This window comes from Macrobrachium rosenbergii, chromosome 48 (genome assembly GCF_040412425.1).
Source record: "Macrobrachium rosenbergii isolate ZJJX-2024 chromosome 48, ASM4041242v1, whole genome shotgun sequence".
Taxonomy (NCBI): Eukaryota; Metazoa; Arthropoda; class Malacostraca; order Decapoda; family Palaemonidae; genus Macrobrachium; species Macrobrachium rosenbergii.
In genome coordinates, this window is record NC_089788.1 from 39,886,205 (window position 1) to 39,904,412 (window position 18,208).

The 18,208-nt window shown below is 39.2% G+C and overlaps 1 protein-coding gene across 5 annotated transcripts in view; it reads left to right on the forward strand.

The window, feature by feature from the left end:
* The window catches only part of LOC136831352 (uncharacterized), a 331,128-nt gene that overhangs the window by 254,497 nt on the left and 58,423 nt on the right, over window positions 1-18,208 (forward strand). Inside the window, exon 1 of one of the 5 annotated variants that reach the window (XM_067091667.1) lies at window positions 16,003-16,157. The exons of the other annotated variants lie outside the window; for them this stretch is intronic. Coding sequence (XP_066947768.1) covers window positions 16,108-16,157 — 50 coding nt within the window. The 5' untranslated portion in view covers window positions 16,003-16,107. Of the gene's footprint in view, window positions 1-16,002; window positions 16,158-18,208 lie in introns of those variants that run through there. 5 annotated transcript variants of the gene reach the window in all.

Genomic DNA, 18,208 nt, shown 5'->3' on the forward strand with positions numbered 1-18,208 from the left:
ACCTCCTGAATGTGAAGATACTTCCCTTCCTATGCGTCTTCTTATCCATATCTCCTCTTCTTCCTAGGTCTTCCCCTCCTCCTCCTCCCTCCTACTGCTTTTTAATTATACATCGTTCCACAAGCGTATCATCCTCCAGTCTTTCCTCCTGACCAAGCTATCTCAAAGCACTGATCCATTCTTCCATCCAAGCTTTCTTTTTATCTGCATGTTTCTTAATATTTCAGTTCTTATGTAGCAAAGACTAAGGAAACAGTTAATCTCAGCAGCTTCATCCTTTTTCCTTCCTGTTGTGGAAAAAAAATTATCCTCATACAGAGTTTCTTCTTTAAAAAAAAAAAAAAAAACGGAATGTGGAATTAGGGCAAGTATCCCTTAAAATCTGGAATCCTCATAAGATATACCAACAGTAATTTACTTACTTTGAAAATTTAGTTGAGATATGAACACAGTAGGAATATGTAACTCTGTGTCTTGATCACATAAAACACAGAATGAACAAAATGAATCAACAAGATAAAGGAGGGCGAAGCAGCCAAAGAACTTCAAAATGATGCCGTTTACTTACTAATACTGAAGGTAGCCCTAATCAACATGAAGACTGCACAACAGTATGTATGGCTTCCAAAGCACATCTCCTGATGACCTATTTCACTGTTGTTGTTGATTTTGATATCTTATCTATTTGACAGTCTTGTGTAAGACTTTAGTAACTAAATTTCCTACCTATGGCTTTACTCTTTTTGAATTTATTTCTAGCCATTATATATTTGCTGCTGAAAGTGAATCATATATACCCTTCCTGTCTATAGCACTTTATTTGCAATGGTGCACTCCTCCATGGTCTTATGTATTTTCATCTTTCGGACCTCTTTTGTAGCGTGAACTTAATTTTGGGTTGCCTTCTTGTTAGTTTGTCTGAATATTGATTCCACAGACTTGTCAAATTCAGTGCCTCAGTGCACAGTTTGTTGGCAATATGCATCAGCATTTAGTTAGTCCTGCTTACGAAAACTTTCCAGAAATGCTATAGTTCTTTGCAAATGTTTGTTCCTTGCATTATGGTAAATAGACACAGTGTACACTACAGGCCATTTCAAAATCATCAGTTATAATATTCTTAAGTCTTTTGAACATGAAGAGAGCATTCCCCAGCCAAAATGGCATTGCACTGCATGGTATAATCATATAGAGCTACAAAGCTGGTTGCTCTATTCACCCTCTCAGGGAGGGGACCTTCCCAGTTCCATTTCAACAGGCATGAGATATCTAGGTGGCAGTGACTGTGGCATCCGGTTTCCTGTCTTCCATGGCCTGATAGTACGCTTTGTCCCTCATCTTTAGACTCGTGGCCATTTTCTTCAACTTCTTTAGATGCCATTCTGGAAGTGAGGTTGGCAAAGATTCTTCTACTTTAACCCCTTCAGGAGTTCTTCGAGTTCCTTCCTAGCTAAGTCATACCAGATCTTTCCTCTAGGTGCTATTCACTTCTGCAGGTTAGGCAGGTGGAGTGACCACTAGCTGAACAGCATCTTTGTGGGTTCTACAAACCATGAGACAGCTAGATCCATTGTACAGTAATTAAGGACTTTATGGGATCCAATGCTTTTGTTTTTATTGGTAGGCTTATAAGGAGATCCTTTAACTACTTATTTGTCATACACTGTTACAATATTACAACAAAGGAAAAATAAATATACTTTAGCAGTCAGTATAGCTACAAGAGAAAGAATAAGTTATGCTAAAAGCAAAGTTAGTAGAACTCATAGGTACAATATGGTCATGAGAAAGTGAAGAGGGAGACATAATCAACAAAGGAAATGGCTACAACACACATGAAGGTAGACAAACTATCAAATTATTAAGGCATCTTTTAAAGTGAAGGGTAGGGGGAAATTTCCCAATTTTCAAGCGAGCTCACAAAAGGTGAGATAGAAGAGAATACCCCAATAATTGTAGCGAATGATTCTGACATAAGAAAGACAGGAAAATGAAAGAAAACTAAGCGCACACAGAGGAATTGTTACAACACCCCTCAGTCTTAAAAATTGCTAAGAAAATTATGTCAATGTCTTATACAAAAGCTTAATCTTATTTGGTAATGCCAAATAGGATAAAGGTGTATCAAGAGAGGGAAAGAGAGACAGACAGACAGACAAACAAACACTAAATCTTTAATATACTTTAACTTGGGGAAAGAATCCTTACTCTCGGTGCCAGAAGAATGAACAATTAAAAAGCGAAGAGTTCAAGAGAAAATGGAGAATTATTTTATTAAAAATTTCGGAATAGAAAAGGGCACTTGGTTAAGGGCAAGTTTGGCAACCAAATTTTCCAACCATGTCAAGAGATGTGTATCATAACTGAAAACAAATGCCATTTATTAAGACTGAAAAACAGACTAAAGCAAAGAAGACTCCATTGACTCATGTGAAGCATAGACCGCAAAGTAAAATATAAGGAAGACTAAAAGCAGAGTCCACCTAGCTTTGCAGCTAAGCCCCGCCCACTGCACGCCAGTGATTGGTTAGCTCTCGAAGGGGGAATGACATCACACTAGTTAACAGTCCAAATGATTACCAGTACGGATTTGACTCCATTTGGTCATGTTGCATTCTTACATGAATCTAGACACCACAGTTACGTGTTCCCATTGTTGTGAAACTTGTGTAAAGATGTCAGACATCTCTTCATTTTCTCATCAATTGCATCATGCATTGCATTTCCTAATATGTCAAGGCTCTCATGTAAATAGTCATGTGTAGAATTTTCTGGCCTTTCCGTCGATATGTATTTCATCATAGTACATTTATTATGTCTCTCAAAATTGCCATTTATTTGTCTGTCAACAAACAAATTGCTCAGAGTGCGGGTCACGGCGATCGGAGGTCGGGTACCATGTTTCTGTCCGCGCTCTGCCATGTATACCTACGCTCAGGTAATAAACAATTTAATACCCAGTTGACCTTTCTTGTCCTCACAACTGGTGACCCGAGGAGTGACAGTAAAAACAGCAGTTTTGGCTTTGCCATTAACAGACTCACTATGGCCACTTTACTTTCAGAAAGCCTTTAACGGAACCACACGGCGACAAAAGTCTAGACCTCTGAAAGCTTCTCCCTCGGAGAACACCCACGCCACTAACGGACTAATTACAGCGTACCCCTTCAGGTACATTCTGGCATGCTCAAACGGTTTGACCCTGCCATTTACAATTCACGTCAACAGTACTCAGAAGTCATTAACAAAACCACACGGCATATAGTTCTGACTTTTGACGAGCCCCAAACACCATTAATGGACTAAATACGGTGCGTACTTCGCGTTTTGGTGTGAGGAAGAATGTCATCAAACACTGAGGTAGAAAGTCATTCTGAGGACGCACAGATCCTCTGCTTCCCTCTCTCGCCTTTGAAGGCAGCAATAAGCCAGGCAATAAAACTCCCTCGGACCTTCCATTCTCGCAACAAAACACCGCATCCTGGTTTGTGCGAGCAGATGTCCATTTCCTGGTGGCAAAAATTACAGACAAGGAGACTAAGGTAGACCTAACCATGACAATGCTTCCGGAGGAGATCTTCAACAAAATAACCCCATGGTTGGACTCACAGCTAGGCAAAAGTGCAGAGACCTGCGATAATCCCAGGCGTCACTGGATGATGCGTCCCCCCAGGGCTGGGTCATCAGGTTGAGGGCGTGTTGGACTTTCTCTGGGACGGTCATGGAGTATGTTTCAGTGAGCTTATCTCGCAGGTCTCTGCACTTTTGCATCAGGAGACCTCAGAGTCTCCTGATGCTGCCAGGCGTCGAAGCACACAGTCGGGGGAAGGAGATCAGCTTGTCATGAGAAATATTCCTGCGGCGCCTTTCGCAGGAGGTGAGGGGGAAAATCATGGATGTGGATGCCATTTCAATGGGCGAATTGGTGAATGTCACACATAAACTCCAGGAGGCCACCAAGGCCTCCAAACATGCTGCAACACCCACAGCCTGTAACCTGGTAACAGAAGAAGACGAGGCAGAGGACACGAACGCAGTGTATAGGAAGAAAGTGCCACCACAACAGCAGAGGACGTGGACAAACCCAGCCTGGTGTTACTTTCATTGGAGGTTCGGAAGCGCCGCCAGAAATTGCAGAGACCCCTGTTCTTTCACAAAAAACGAGAAAAGTGGCCACAAGTAACAGCAGTGGCCACAAACCTTAAAGACTCCTGACCAATAGGTTTCTTTATCCACGAAGCCATATCGAAACGAGGGATGCTGGTAGACACCTGGGCGATGCAGTCATGTTCCTGCCGTCGAGAGAGGACTGCGACTGCACGTCCAGCACCGCAACTACACTGGTGGCCGCAAATGGAAGCCCATCCGCTGCTACGGAACTGTGACCCACAGAATATCCATCCTGGGCCATAAATATCATTGGTCCTCTTTCGTTGCAGACGTCAAGTTCCCTCTCTTGGGCGCTGATTTCCTCGCACACCACAGACTTTGTTTATTTTATTTAAGTTTACCAAGAGAGAAGAGCCTCGACAGATTCGTTGAGAGGAACTCTGACACCGGCAGAAGGGTTACCTGCTACCCTGTAGAACCCCTTCCAATTAGGAAGCAAGGTTGAATCCTGTCTACCCGACCCGTAAGAGAAGCTAACCTAGAGTCCGCCTCCCTCAACACCTGCCTGACTCGGCCAAACCAGATCGGTTTATTTGATGTTTGGGAGACTACTGGTTTAGTTGCATACAATTATTCAAACATCACTTGGTTTGGTTGTGTAGGTTCCTCAGGAGCCTGGACTGCAAATAGAGAGAATGGATAAAGTCCACCATCCACTTATACTCGCTTTCATTTGCAGGAGAAAAAACCTATATCTGGTACCGGCTCCTCTTCTTCAAGAGAGCATTTTCTGTCAGACTGGTCCAACCGAACTGGGACAGGAAAAGAGACAGACTGACCACCCGTAAGAGCTGCACCTGATAACCCGGAACTCGCTACACCAGGATGTGCCAGACCAACACCTGACATACCTGAGCCAACCATAACCTGGTTGTGCAAACCCTGTACCAACTAAAGCCAGTGACGAAACTCTTGAGTCAGAAGCACTCGACTGCGCAAACCCCACACCACCCAGCGATGAAGGCGTAACACCTGGGCCGACCACACCTGGGTGACAAACGCCCACCCCTGCAAGCAGAGAGGCCACAACACCCGATCCACCCGACGCTGCACCAGGACGGGTATCCGGAGCTGAAGTCACACTGATTAAGGGAGAGGGAGGAAGAACTCCCTGATGACCCAGAATCAAAGCCGAACCCACACTTAACACCTTAGAAGGAGGAACAGAAAAAGCTGCAGGAAAAGTTAAGAAAGAAGTAGAAGAAGGAGAGAAAAGAAAGAAGCCACACTCGGAGTAACCACCAGAGCACCTACCACCGACGTTGGACAGGTGAAGAACATACCAATTGGTCCAGTACTCAAAGGTGTTTCTCAGGACAAGCTACGAGCTGCGGAACCAATGGGGACCGAAGAAGGAAAATTACCAGCTACTCCAGTGAAAAGGAGAGGCTGGGGATACCATCGGTACTGATACACTCAACGATGACGCAGACGAAATGCCAAGTGCCGTAGCATCCGCAAGAACCGCAGTGGACACATTACATTTTAAACCCAGTAAAGGATGAAAATACAGAGTTGCGGAAGACTCCTCAATCACCTGTGAAGCACCTAGACCAGAAGCCTGAGAAAACTACAGGACCTGTGTAAGGTGCTAGAGAAGACAGCCCCGCCAAAAGTACGCCTTACCTCAACCCCGAAGAGAGGGAGGGAGCTGCTGAAACTCCAACATTACAGGACTGAACCAATGAAAATTCTTAGCTCTCCTGACTTAATGGCAAAGAAAACAGGATGAGCGAGAGAAGACCCTGAAGAGCCCCCTGAAGAGTGACCTGATAAAAAAGATTGTGTAAAGATACTGGAAGAAGGCTTAGAAGAAATTGGGGAAAAATGGAAAACACAGAAGCAGCAGAAGAGGCCATAGTTTTTAGAGAAAGAAAACTAGACCGATTGTGTTCCCCCTTGATAATCTTGACAGACATCACGAGCAAACTCAGGAAAATTCTTCAAGATGTGATCATGAACATTGGAAAACCCAAAATTGAAAACATTGCCTAACTAGAAATCTATAGCCCTGTGACAAACCCAACAATTCTGCATTATACTGAGCCAAACTGAAAATCCTATCACCAGAATTACCACCACCGCAAGACGAACCAAACTCATCCACCGAAGGAAAAGGAACCTTCGAAGACGAAGGAGCATTCCCCAACACTATAGAACCCGACAAACCCGAAACCACATCCGACGATGAACCACGAACTTAGAAACCTTCTGTTGTAAAGAACTCGAAGCAGGAAATAAAACCGAAGATGGATCTAAGACGAAGTCATCACACTAGAAACCCCAACCGAACCCGAACCCGAAGAAGACTGCACCTTCCACTTCTCTTCCTGAACACTTCCTAACCTCTTTTCCGGTGCATGTACACTATGTTAAAGGGGAACCACTGAAGAGATTAATTATCACTGACCTTTTCAGAGAAATTCTTAGCCCTTGGCTACCTTCTCTGCATTATGTGCAGCAGACAGCCTCCATGCAAATGCAATGCAGCATCCACGTAACAATACGGCAACATGTTTGACATAGCTGACACAGTTAGATGGACGTATCCTTTACTTGCAGCTGTGGGCGACTTGAGACGGTTGCTCATGTCGGACGACAAAATAAACATACCTGAAAACCAGAAAACTACAGTACTGCCCCTCGAATTTTCTGTCGGTCCACTCATCTGCATCTATATACTGTAAATGAACCATGATGTTATAATAACCTCTCAGAACATTAACACAAGAAAACGTGTTTAGACGGCGAATTTCTCAAGGTACAACAATCCAAAGAATGGAGAAACAAATCCAGTTATGTATGGGCACATATATTCAAAAATAAATATATGTACCCGTGCATAATTGTGGATTTGTTTCTCCATTTCAAGACTCGCGCTACTATGAGTCATTTCTAATCCTAAGAATGCAAAGTACCTATGGTCCATGTCTTCGCCCTTGAACGTTGTTCTGCTTATAATGAGAATTGTCTTTTTCCGATTTTTATAATAATTTTTGATATTAACCCTTATGAATTTGCATTCCTATGAATCTAAATCAAAGGCCAAGCAATCACCTAGCAGGAGATCAAGTTTTAAACCACTGACTCCACAGTCAGCACCCGGCTAAGGCAACAGTTCCTGCACGAAGTAACCCAGTAGCACAGAAAGTAGAGCAAACATCATCAAATTAGAAAAACATGACTGGAGGACGGAATGATGATCAGTTTTAAATTGTTATTTCTTTTTATCTCGTCAGTTATACCAATTTTTTTTCCCGTATTGCGTCGGTCGGAAGTAGAGTTACCATGATATTGATATCTTGCAAAAATGTTAATTTTCCTTGATGACAAAATCACCATACTAACAGTATTTCCAGGTGGTTTTGAATCTTTGTCGTAGTGACAACATTACCATTAAGCAGGTAGGAATCTTCATCCTTCAACCTTGCTTCACCCAAGATCATGCCTGGGGATGCGCCGGAGCATCAGGGGTTGGCCATGATAGCAAAACACCCGGTCAGGCAGGATACGGTGCCCCGAGGTAGGTTAATTTGACATAAGGTCAGTTATAACAGAATGGCCCATGAATATTTGCTGTTCTTTGCAGGAGACACATTATCTGAACTTCGTAGCATACCCGAAACCCTTGGATGCAGGCATCCCTTGTTTATGTTGCTTTTAAATAACCGGTAAAAGTCTAAGTTTTGGCACAAACTGTGAACTTGGAATTCTTATTAATTCACCAATCAGCCCCATATTTCAATGTGGTATTCAAAAGATTCACAAAGATCTAACATAACCCCGACGTGGTTTCATGCAGATATTCGTTATTCCGAAAGAGGTACACAGATGGTAGGTAACTCCTTCACTGCAGACAGCCAGTCATCTCCAAACTGGGTATTGCCTATCCATCGGTGCTGAGAGCCTCCGCTGATCATGTGCGAGCTGGCTATGGCTCAGATGTCATCACAAATCATCCGATTTTCAAAATTCAGGTTTTTTAGAGAGAATATTATTTGTTTTATGAAGAAAATAATATCGTCTTTGGAAATGTTTGATATTTTGTATTGAAATCAATATGTTGATATTGTAGTGACTATATATCATGTTGCATGTGTCAGGAACCAGACATTTCCACCAAGTTGTACTTGGGTGCTTTCTGAGAAAAAGAGTGGGCACAGTAGGTCCATTTAGTCCATTATGTAGGCTGTATTTCGCTTCACTTATTCACTGGGTTCATTTGGTTTATTTGTTCTACTAGGTTCATTTGTCCACCTCGTTCATTGGGCCCATTTGGTTCACTGGTTTCAAGGTGTTCTTTGGCCCAGTGGTCCATTTAGTCCGTAGGGATCATTGGCTCCATATGGACCATTGGGTTCATTTGGTCAACTAACTCACTGGCTCAATTGGCCCCATTAGGCCACTGGGTTAATTTGGTCTATTGGATTCACGGGGCCAGTTTAGTCTAATAGGTCTATTGGGTCAACTTGGTGTCCCTGTTTCAGTTGGTCTTTTAGATCCGTTTGGAGACACTAAGACGTTACGAGGGCACGTGGTTACTATAAATATAAATTATATAATATATAATATATATATATATATATATATATATATATATATATATATATATATATATATATATATATATATATATATATATATATATATATATATATATATATATATATATATATATATATATATACATTTACATTAATATATATATATATAAAATAAGTTAGAATTTATATATATATATATACATTTATTAATATATCGTAATATAAAATAAGTTGAGAATTTATATATATATATATATATATATATATATATATATATATATATATACTGTATGTATATATATATATATATATATATATATATATATATATATATATATATATATATATATATATATACAACATTGGTAATTTTCTTAGACACAAAGATATGTTATTTAGTTGTATTCCACATGGGAAAATGAAAGGTGTTTTTGTAAGAATATGCCCAACAGTTTCGTCCTCCAATGGACCTCTTTTTGGAGCGTTTATTGGAGGACGAAACTGTTGGGTATATGCTCACAAAAACACCTTTCATTTTCCTATGTGGGATATATATATATATATATATATATATATATATATATATATATATATATATATATATATATATATCTCAACTTATTTTAAGTTGTGAGGTATATGGTTATTCAATATAAGAACAAATATTAATATATGTATGTATGTATGTATATATATATATATATATATATATATATATATATATATATATATATATATATATATATATATATATATATATATATATATACAGTATATATATTGTATACGTGAGTTTATGCAAATATTTTGGGAAATGAAAGGAAAAGCAATTTTGAGCAGAAAATGTTTTATGAAGATATGCATTGTAAGGCTTCGAATGTTGGTGAGGGGAGGAACATTCACATTGCTTTCAGGCGAGGAGGTTGTGACGGGAGGCGGGAGTAGCCTTGGATATGGGAGGGGGAGGGGTGAAGGGAATGAGGCAAGTGGATTGCTAGTCTTTTAATTACAATTCTTTTTTCTTGCAAGTAATCTAATTTTTATGATCACCTTACAGCGGTACTTATGGCTCTATGTGTCAAGTAAGTGGTGTAAATATTGCTTAGCAACATTTACTTGTGAGATTGTTAAATTTTAGCACGCTCTGGCCTGCCGCCCCACCACGTTATTGTTGAATCAGGATGACTAGGCCTACTGTACACCTACAGGGTATGTCTGGTGTCTGATGAATACTTTCGATGGAGAGAGAGAGATTTTTGAAAATACATCTTAAATCTTTGATAGGTGTCTAATGAATAAGCCTACCTTTGAAGAAGGGGAGATACAATTAGGCTTGTTTTTTTTTTATTGGTGTCCAATGAATACCAGTGATAGGGAGGGAGAGGGTTTCAACGATGCATTTTTTTTTCCAATATCTAAATAATACATTTGATTAGGAGGTATTTTATTTCAGCAGCTTAATTGCTCCATTCTCCTTATCTAAGGTTCCCCCCTTAAATGTCCCTGAGTATTCCGACCTCCCTCCCGAACACCATCTGACTCGCCCTAGAGCAGTAGACTACTAATGATAAACGGTTCTACAGAAATTCCCCTCACCGGCAAACGAAGCTTTAATGTGCATATCTCTATAAAACATTTACTGCTCAAAATTACTTTTTCCATAATCCAAAATATTTGCATATACTCGTGTTGCACCCTGTATATATTATGAACTTATTTTAACTGTATTTCTCTGAAGTATTTTATCTCTGAACTTCTGGGTTGCCTACACAGATGAATACTATTAATGTTTATATCGTTTGTAGGCCTACCTCTTTTCCCATTAAGATATTGCGGCATGTAGTGAAGTGAGTGTCTGTGCAGCACGTGTCAAATGTGATGCATCAGGGTTTTTAATTCATTGTATAATTTAAGAGATTATTGTTCAGTTGCCAGTTACTCTTTTTTATTAAGATTATCAATATATTGGCTTGCTTCTCTATAGTAATAAGTATCAATGATTAACTGTAAAACCACAGAAGAAGGCGTCTCCCCAGTGGATGGCCAATGCAAGTTCAATGACCATATAAAACAGAAAAGGAGAATTAAAAGATGAATAATTTCTCGGTGAAAACATCCTCGGCTCTCATTGTGTGAGCGTTAACCGTGAGTGGGGGTGGTGTTAACCGACTGAGTAAGCATTGGCCTAGCGTAGCTTTGTATTGAAAGTAATAATCCGCTCTATTATTAAAGCACAAAGTAGTTTAATACTTAAATAAAATGCTTACTGCCGTGACAACATGGTCTTCGTAGGTCTATTTCCTTGTGTTGCTAATCGGGAACCTTTGTGGCTCAGCTTAATGGGTGTTGCATACAGGTTGCAAATCAATAAATTAGAGAATGTTCTAATTAATACAACAAATTACAGAAGGACATTCATTTTGCATTTGTTGCTTAAACTTTAAATGGAATATCTAACAAGAAGTTGATGTGAAATTCAAAAGAAAAAGAAATAACAAGCAAAACCAAGTACTTGATTACATGATTAGCCCTACTTTACTGAGCAAGGGAATAAATTTCCCCAGTTTGATATTTAATAGGCTAAGTTTTCCGTTATTAAATTATGTAGTAAAACAAGATTTTTCTACCAATCATCTTTCATTACCACAAGCTTTATGAAAGCATGCATGGTTTACCACATGCTTTTAACTTGCTTAAGAGGAATACGTTGTTAACAATATCATGTGAGTATTTTTTTTTAAGGAAACACTAAAGATATGTTGATACAATTTGGCAACTTCGTCTAAGACTGCCACTTGAGAAGACTTTACAAAACAGATGAAATTTTCCCTGCAACTTACAAAAACCTACAAACAAATAATCATGATTTTATGATAGGTTAGATATAAGGGTACTATACAATTCATAATTTAATTTTAAAAAATACACTGTCTTAAAACAAAAAGTCAATAAAAATCATAATTCCCAATGAAACTAAATAATAAACCCGCCTTGAAATATTGTCATAAAAATAAAATACAAATTGGCTTACATTTTTTGTCCATTAAACAAAACAATGAATAGGCCTAGGCGTGAGTCTCAGATGAAATTATGCAGAAAGCCTAATAAATTCTCGTAGACTAAAAACTGAATAGGCCAGCCTAATATGTTTGTTTCAAGAACACACTAAAAAAAAAAACGTGCATTTCCTGGCATTACAAAACACTTTTTCATTGCACCAGATGACATATTCTCAGAAGCTGCTGTCCAAAGAAGATGATGATTGCAAAGCAGAGTCGCTCTTCTTTCGAGGGGTTTGGAAGGAAAGGCTTTGTGGCAGGAATTCCTTCTCTTAAATTAAACGACGTCTTATGGTGGGGTTTGCTATGTAGAGCACAGATTCTCCTTTAAGTACCCACCGCGCGCTTGCAAAGTTAATGACAGAGCACGGAGGTGTACACACACAGCCGCGCGGTTTTGTTAATCACGCCATTTTTCCCTTGCAACCGCACGATTCGAGATACACGCGTTTACTGTTTGTTGTCTGATCAGGTGACCGCGCGGATTTGCCTGCGCCGCGCGTCAGCACGGAGACAAGTCATTTTGACACCTTTTCATTGACGAAGTTGAAGAACGTCCAGCCATCTGTGACATGAGAGCAGATGGTTATAAGGACAAAATAGTAAAGAAAAAGTGTTGGGAGGAACTACTTGATAATTTCTGCAATGGTGAAGAAACTCAGGATAAAAAAAAAATTCGTAGTTATCTACAACTTTTATTGAATCTTTAAGTTTATACTCTTCACATCACATAATTTTATCCTGCATTTTAACTCTACTTCATGAATTAAACATCCTGCTAACAGAGATCTTTCAGAGATCAATTTGAAGAATCTTTTAGAGGTAGCGACATGCTTCCAATCGCTACAGTTCCTTCGGACAGGTTTATCAGTGTTGCTTGAAAAATCATATCTTCTTACCTGTAACCATCTCGTACCCTTATATACATGCATACATACATACATACATACATACATACATACATACATACATACATACATATATGTGTGTGTGTTGATGTATTTACTCGTATGCATAATTACATATACTGTACATGCATACACTCTACATTACGCTATTTCATGAAATATCATCCTAACCAGTATAAGCAAATCGTCAAATAACTGAAGAATTTGGGCTCATATTCTCTCAGTTTTGGATCTAGTCTTACGAGCATATTGTGCGCAAGTTATTTCCTCCACTTCCATATTAATTAATAGAGAAAGAACGGCGCGGGTAACCGCCATAACGTGCACGGTCACCACTTTTGCCAACGGCGCGGTTTCCGCCTCGTGTGAACAGGGCCTAAAAGTGCAGGCATGGTTGGTTATAATCAGTATCAAGGAAGCGTAAGTTTAACTGACGGAGATTTTCCCCTTTTTATTCTTTCGAGACTTGCATTACTTGATGTATTTTGGATATAATTATTGATATTATAATAAGATATGAAATATATCTTTTCCACTTTGATCGAAATGAACTTGAATGGTTTCCACTTTGATCCCAATAAAGGTAAGGCAAAGGTGCCCTCCAAAATCCCAGACTATTTCGTCCTTATAGTTTGAAGTCATTAGTTTTACGTATTTTTTTGTGATCTTTATGTGTCTTAGATTTGATGCTTGTGCATCATATTTTATCCCTATTTGCTTAATATGGCTTTCATTGCAACAAAAAAAGGAATAATTGAGCTAATTACTATGTTGCCAGTTAGTGAATTTCGAGTAAAAATCTCACAAAACGTGGGACATTAGTTTGAGGCTTGCTGCACAGTACAATCAATCACAATACTCCATATTGCATCACTTTACGAAAAATATTGTTCGAATCCTATTTCTGTTTATATAGTCTGTATATTAATTACCTGGAGATTGTTTTATAATATAAAAAGTAGAATGAATTAAAACTAGCAAAAAATAAAACTGCAAGAAAATTTCTTGTTATATGCAGATTTTTAAGTATTTTGTCCGAGCCATTATGAAATATTTCATTATAATGTTCAGATAGAAAGAGTGCAGCCAACCGTGTGACAGAGAGGCATCTTTACAAAGACCTTTCTGCTGAGAGATTGTCATTTGACGCAAATAAAACATAAGTGGGTAGAATTTGTCATATCTGTTTAAAGAGCTTTCTATGAAAAAAGAGAGTATTATTTTACGTTATCATATAAGATATAATTATCAAAAATATTATATAATTCATAACTTCCTTTCTAAAACTAAATACAGTTCGCTTCCCTGAAGGGGGAAGAAATTCTGGCATCCATAGCAGGATTCAAACCCGCTTTTTGAGTATTACACCGAGGTCACGCTACTGACCTGACCGCGAGGAGGATAAAAGTCTATTGGCCCTCATACTGTAGCCTACATACAGACATACAGTACTGTATATCTGTCGAATACAGACACATTTGTAGAGCAGGAATAAACCCGCCCGGGGCATCGTAGCCAAGTGTGTCATCGCTTTTATTGCTTGTTTGGGCTGGAATGTTTATGTAGAATCTACTGGTCATTTTGTACCAGATGCGTAATTGTAATAGCCAGCGTGCACGTGCCTTCGCCAAGTTCTTAGCATCTGGAATTCTTCTTCACACTTTCTCGATTTGCTTGGCACTGGAAAGCCTTCTACATACTGTATGTTCGTTGTTATCTCATCTCCGTGTCATTTTCTTATAGCATCATTTCTTATTGCATTCTGCTATCTGACTGCTAGTATTCTTAAAGCCTTTCTGTTCTTTTTTTTTCAAATCTACAAAATCTTTTAGATATAGTCATGGTATGTAGATGAAATGATGACGAACAGAAGTAGATGGTTTGGACAAGTTCTTTGTACTATCTTGGAGAGCATAGTTGCCTAAGCGATATTTCCACCTAGGCTCCTGCGACCAGCAGAAGATTTGGATGACCCGGACTTCGGACTTCCCTGGGTGAGAACTAAGAGACAGGACGCTGGAGATGAGACTTGTGGAAGTGAAACCACACACAGGCCGCCAGTAACACAAATCACGGAAGCCCTGTCTGTTGCTCGTCATTAGAAGTGATAATGATACACACACACACACACATAATGTATATATGTGTGTATATATATATATATATATATATATATATATATATATATATATATATATATACATATATATATAGCCTACATATATAAATTTATATATTTATATATATGTATATTTATGCAGTATATACATATACAAATATATATGTATATGTATATGTATATGTATATGTATATATAAATATACATATACTGTGTATAAATATATACAATTATATATGTATATATATGTATATATAAATATACGTATATATATAAATATATACATTTATATATATGTATATATATAAATATATGTATATATACACATATAAATATGTATATATATATACTTGCATATTTATATATGTATATATGTTCATGTATGTGTGTGTGTGTGTATAATAAAACTGGCTTGGGCAGCGCCACGAGACGAGAGAAGAAGCGTGAGGGGCGAGGGAGCAGCCGCTGCAAAAGCGTTATGAAGCCAATTAGGGCTGCGTGCGTTATAATGCTGCAAATTGGAGAGATGTGCGCGAGCAGGGGTGTTGGGGAGGGAGGGAGGGAGGTTTGTGGCATCAATAAGCTGCTTCATATGAATTGTGTTCACGACACCTTCATAAAATATTGTAGGGCTAAAACCGTGTCGTTGTTCTCTTTGCTTTCTCTTGCTGGTTCTAATGAACGCATCAGCTACATTGATCCACTTGTGTGATTTTCATAAGGACTGTTTAAATCCTTAGCAAAATTTCCGGAGGCCCAAGCGGCCCCCAGATCCTCCCCCAGCGTCCCACCGGGGCTGCACCCTTTTCAAGTGAATGGACGCATCATATTTTCAGGAATGGTGCCATTTACTAAGAAAAATGCTTAATTTATTTCACTGTAGATTTTCCGGGAAGCTTTCCATACAAACGTCAAGTAAGCAATGAATGAATAAGACGTCTGTAGTGCGAAACCTCCAAGCTGGAAAAGTGGGAGGAAATGTGCTTTACTTCAGTCGAGCCAAGTGCTCTATAAGTGTCACTGCGATGATAACCGTGCATCTGAAAAATGAAATGAAGGTCGTTTTGTAACAGGGAAGTCGTTGTCTAAACGTGAAAAGGCAAAGAAATTTCGATATCGATCAAGTTTGGCTTGCGGGCACCAAAAGGCAGGCCGTGACATCAGAGGAATGTGGGTGGAGCTAAAGCTTGCATGGCTGCTCAGCTGACGCACGCCAGTGAGCGGGTGCGGGGCACAGAAACGCAAGCATTGTGTCATGCACAGTTCAAGTTGCACAGTGAGTGAGCAGTGTTGCTGGAGACCGTTCAATGGATATGCAAACGCGACCCTCTCGGACAGAGTCAAGGAAATCGAAGCGGTCAGTTCCACATCTTGATCACCGCCATTGTCACACAAGACTCCAGCTTGTTCGGTGGCAATTTATCAGGCGCGAAAAAGTTGACATTATATCACTGTGATGTTCATTGCACATCAGATATTTCAAAATTAATCGTTTGATTATAATGAAAATTCAAATTAACCTTCTGTTTTTTTGGTATGCGTACTTGAGAGAGAGAGAGAGAGAGAGAGAGAGAGAGAGAGAGAGAGAGAGAGAGAGAGAGAGAGAGAGAGAGAGAGAGAGAGAGAGAGAGAGAGAGAGATTTAATACCTGTGTTACTGAACCTCGCTGTTATAATTCTTGCCAGAAATTCGACAAGGAGTAAGTGTCCTGACGAAGAGAACCTGATATAAACCAAGCAGTAAAAATTCGAGAATATGCAGTGATTTTATCATTCAAACGCCAGACCTAAATTTTAACTTTTACGATTACTTTTAAATGTAAAAATTAATGTAGCCATAAACTTGAAACCGAATGCCCATATTTGCGAACTAAAGAACTACTTTGATTCACTTGTGCGTATTTCCACAGATAGATAATTTTCATCTCGCTGCCTACCTTTCGAGGAAGTTGAAGTAAGTACTGTAGTGGGCTTTAAGCTAACCCCACTCTTTGTCCTAGACTTTTGGCCGATGCATTTTCATCTTATTACCTTTGACAAGAACTTTTGATGTCTTCAGCGCGCACAGTTGATGTTGATGATCCTGGCCACGAAACATTCGAACACGGCATTCATTTTCTCTAGACGGCTGCCAATGCAGAGTCAAATAACGAAAGACCAAAAAACTTGCTAGTTCTGTTTACATCTTGCCATAATTAATTGACTTATTTGTTGTACTGACCACAGTCTTTGGTAGCCAGGCTTCTTTGTCAAAAAGGGTCACAAAGACACGCCTGCTAGGCTGAAAACCGCGATTGACGGGGTGGGGTTAGAATTGATTTATTTACCAGAGTGTATAGTGACATTTTTGCCAAGGGAAAGGACAGCTAAAGTTTGGAAGGAAAAAAGAATGTTTTTTTTTTTTTTTTTTTTTTTACCTACAAAACGTTACCATAGCAAGTGCATCTTTCCAGAGTACAAGTATTTCAGTGTTTCAGCACTTGGGATCAGATTGCCTCACTTCTGATCATGAATAGTAGAGCAAAAGAGGCTCCTGAGCTACCTGAGTCGCCAGCATCCTATCAGCCTTCTTCAGCAAGAAAAATCCGACACCAAGCATCAAAAATAATATATTATTGCATGATCCGAATCTTTTCCAAAGAAACTTCAGACTCAAATATGACTGACTGGAAAAGGTCCAGAGTATCACAGATGTAGAAGAGTCTTGCAATATAGCGTGGTTAACCCACCTTACAAACCAGCAAAGGACTAAAGGATTTGATCACATCTCTGCTGCCTCTTCTGCAAGATCAAGACCATAATGTTGCCACCAATAAACACTCCATGAACAAAATAAGGGAATTTATGGTGTTCCTAAAATCAGTTTTGAATAATGACAATACTGATACAGACATTATAGTAATCCTCTTGTTTCTTACACTTATACAATAGGCTTGGAGAAAAATGGCCCGTCATTGGCAAATGGAAACACACTCGATGGATTCCTATCCATGAACTTGTATTTGCTGGAGGACCGAAGAAAAGTATGGAATGCTGTTCTTCCTTAACTTCACCGAATCTGACTTTGTATCAGACTACAATGGCAAAGGAAAAATTAACATGGGAGATATGGGATGTTTTCATTGAAGCCTCAGCCACCTCTGCAGAGCTCTGTGCTCATCTGAAATGGAAAAGTTTGGTCTGCAAGTTGTAGAGAAATATTTCGTTCTGATGTATATCGGGTCAGGTACAACTGCATCTGTAGATGAGGCTTGATCGCTTTGCACAAAAGCATAAGTCATGCAACTGCGGAAGGAACATGCAAAACGAGCTGCCTATTCAGCAGGGCTTATTTAGGGCAGGTGTCTTTCCAAGAGGGATGGTCAAAAGAATATAACATCCACGTGGGAAATCATCTGGACTCCCTATG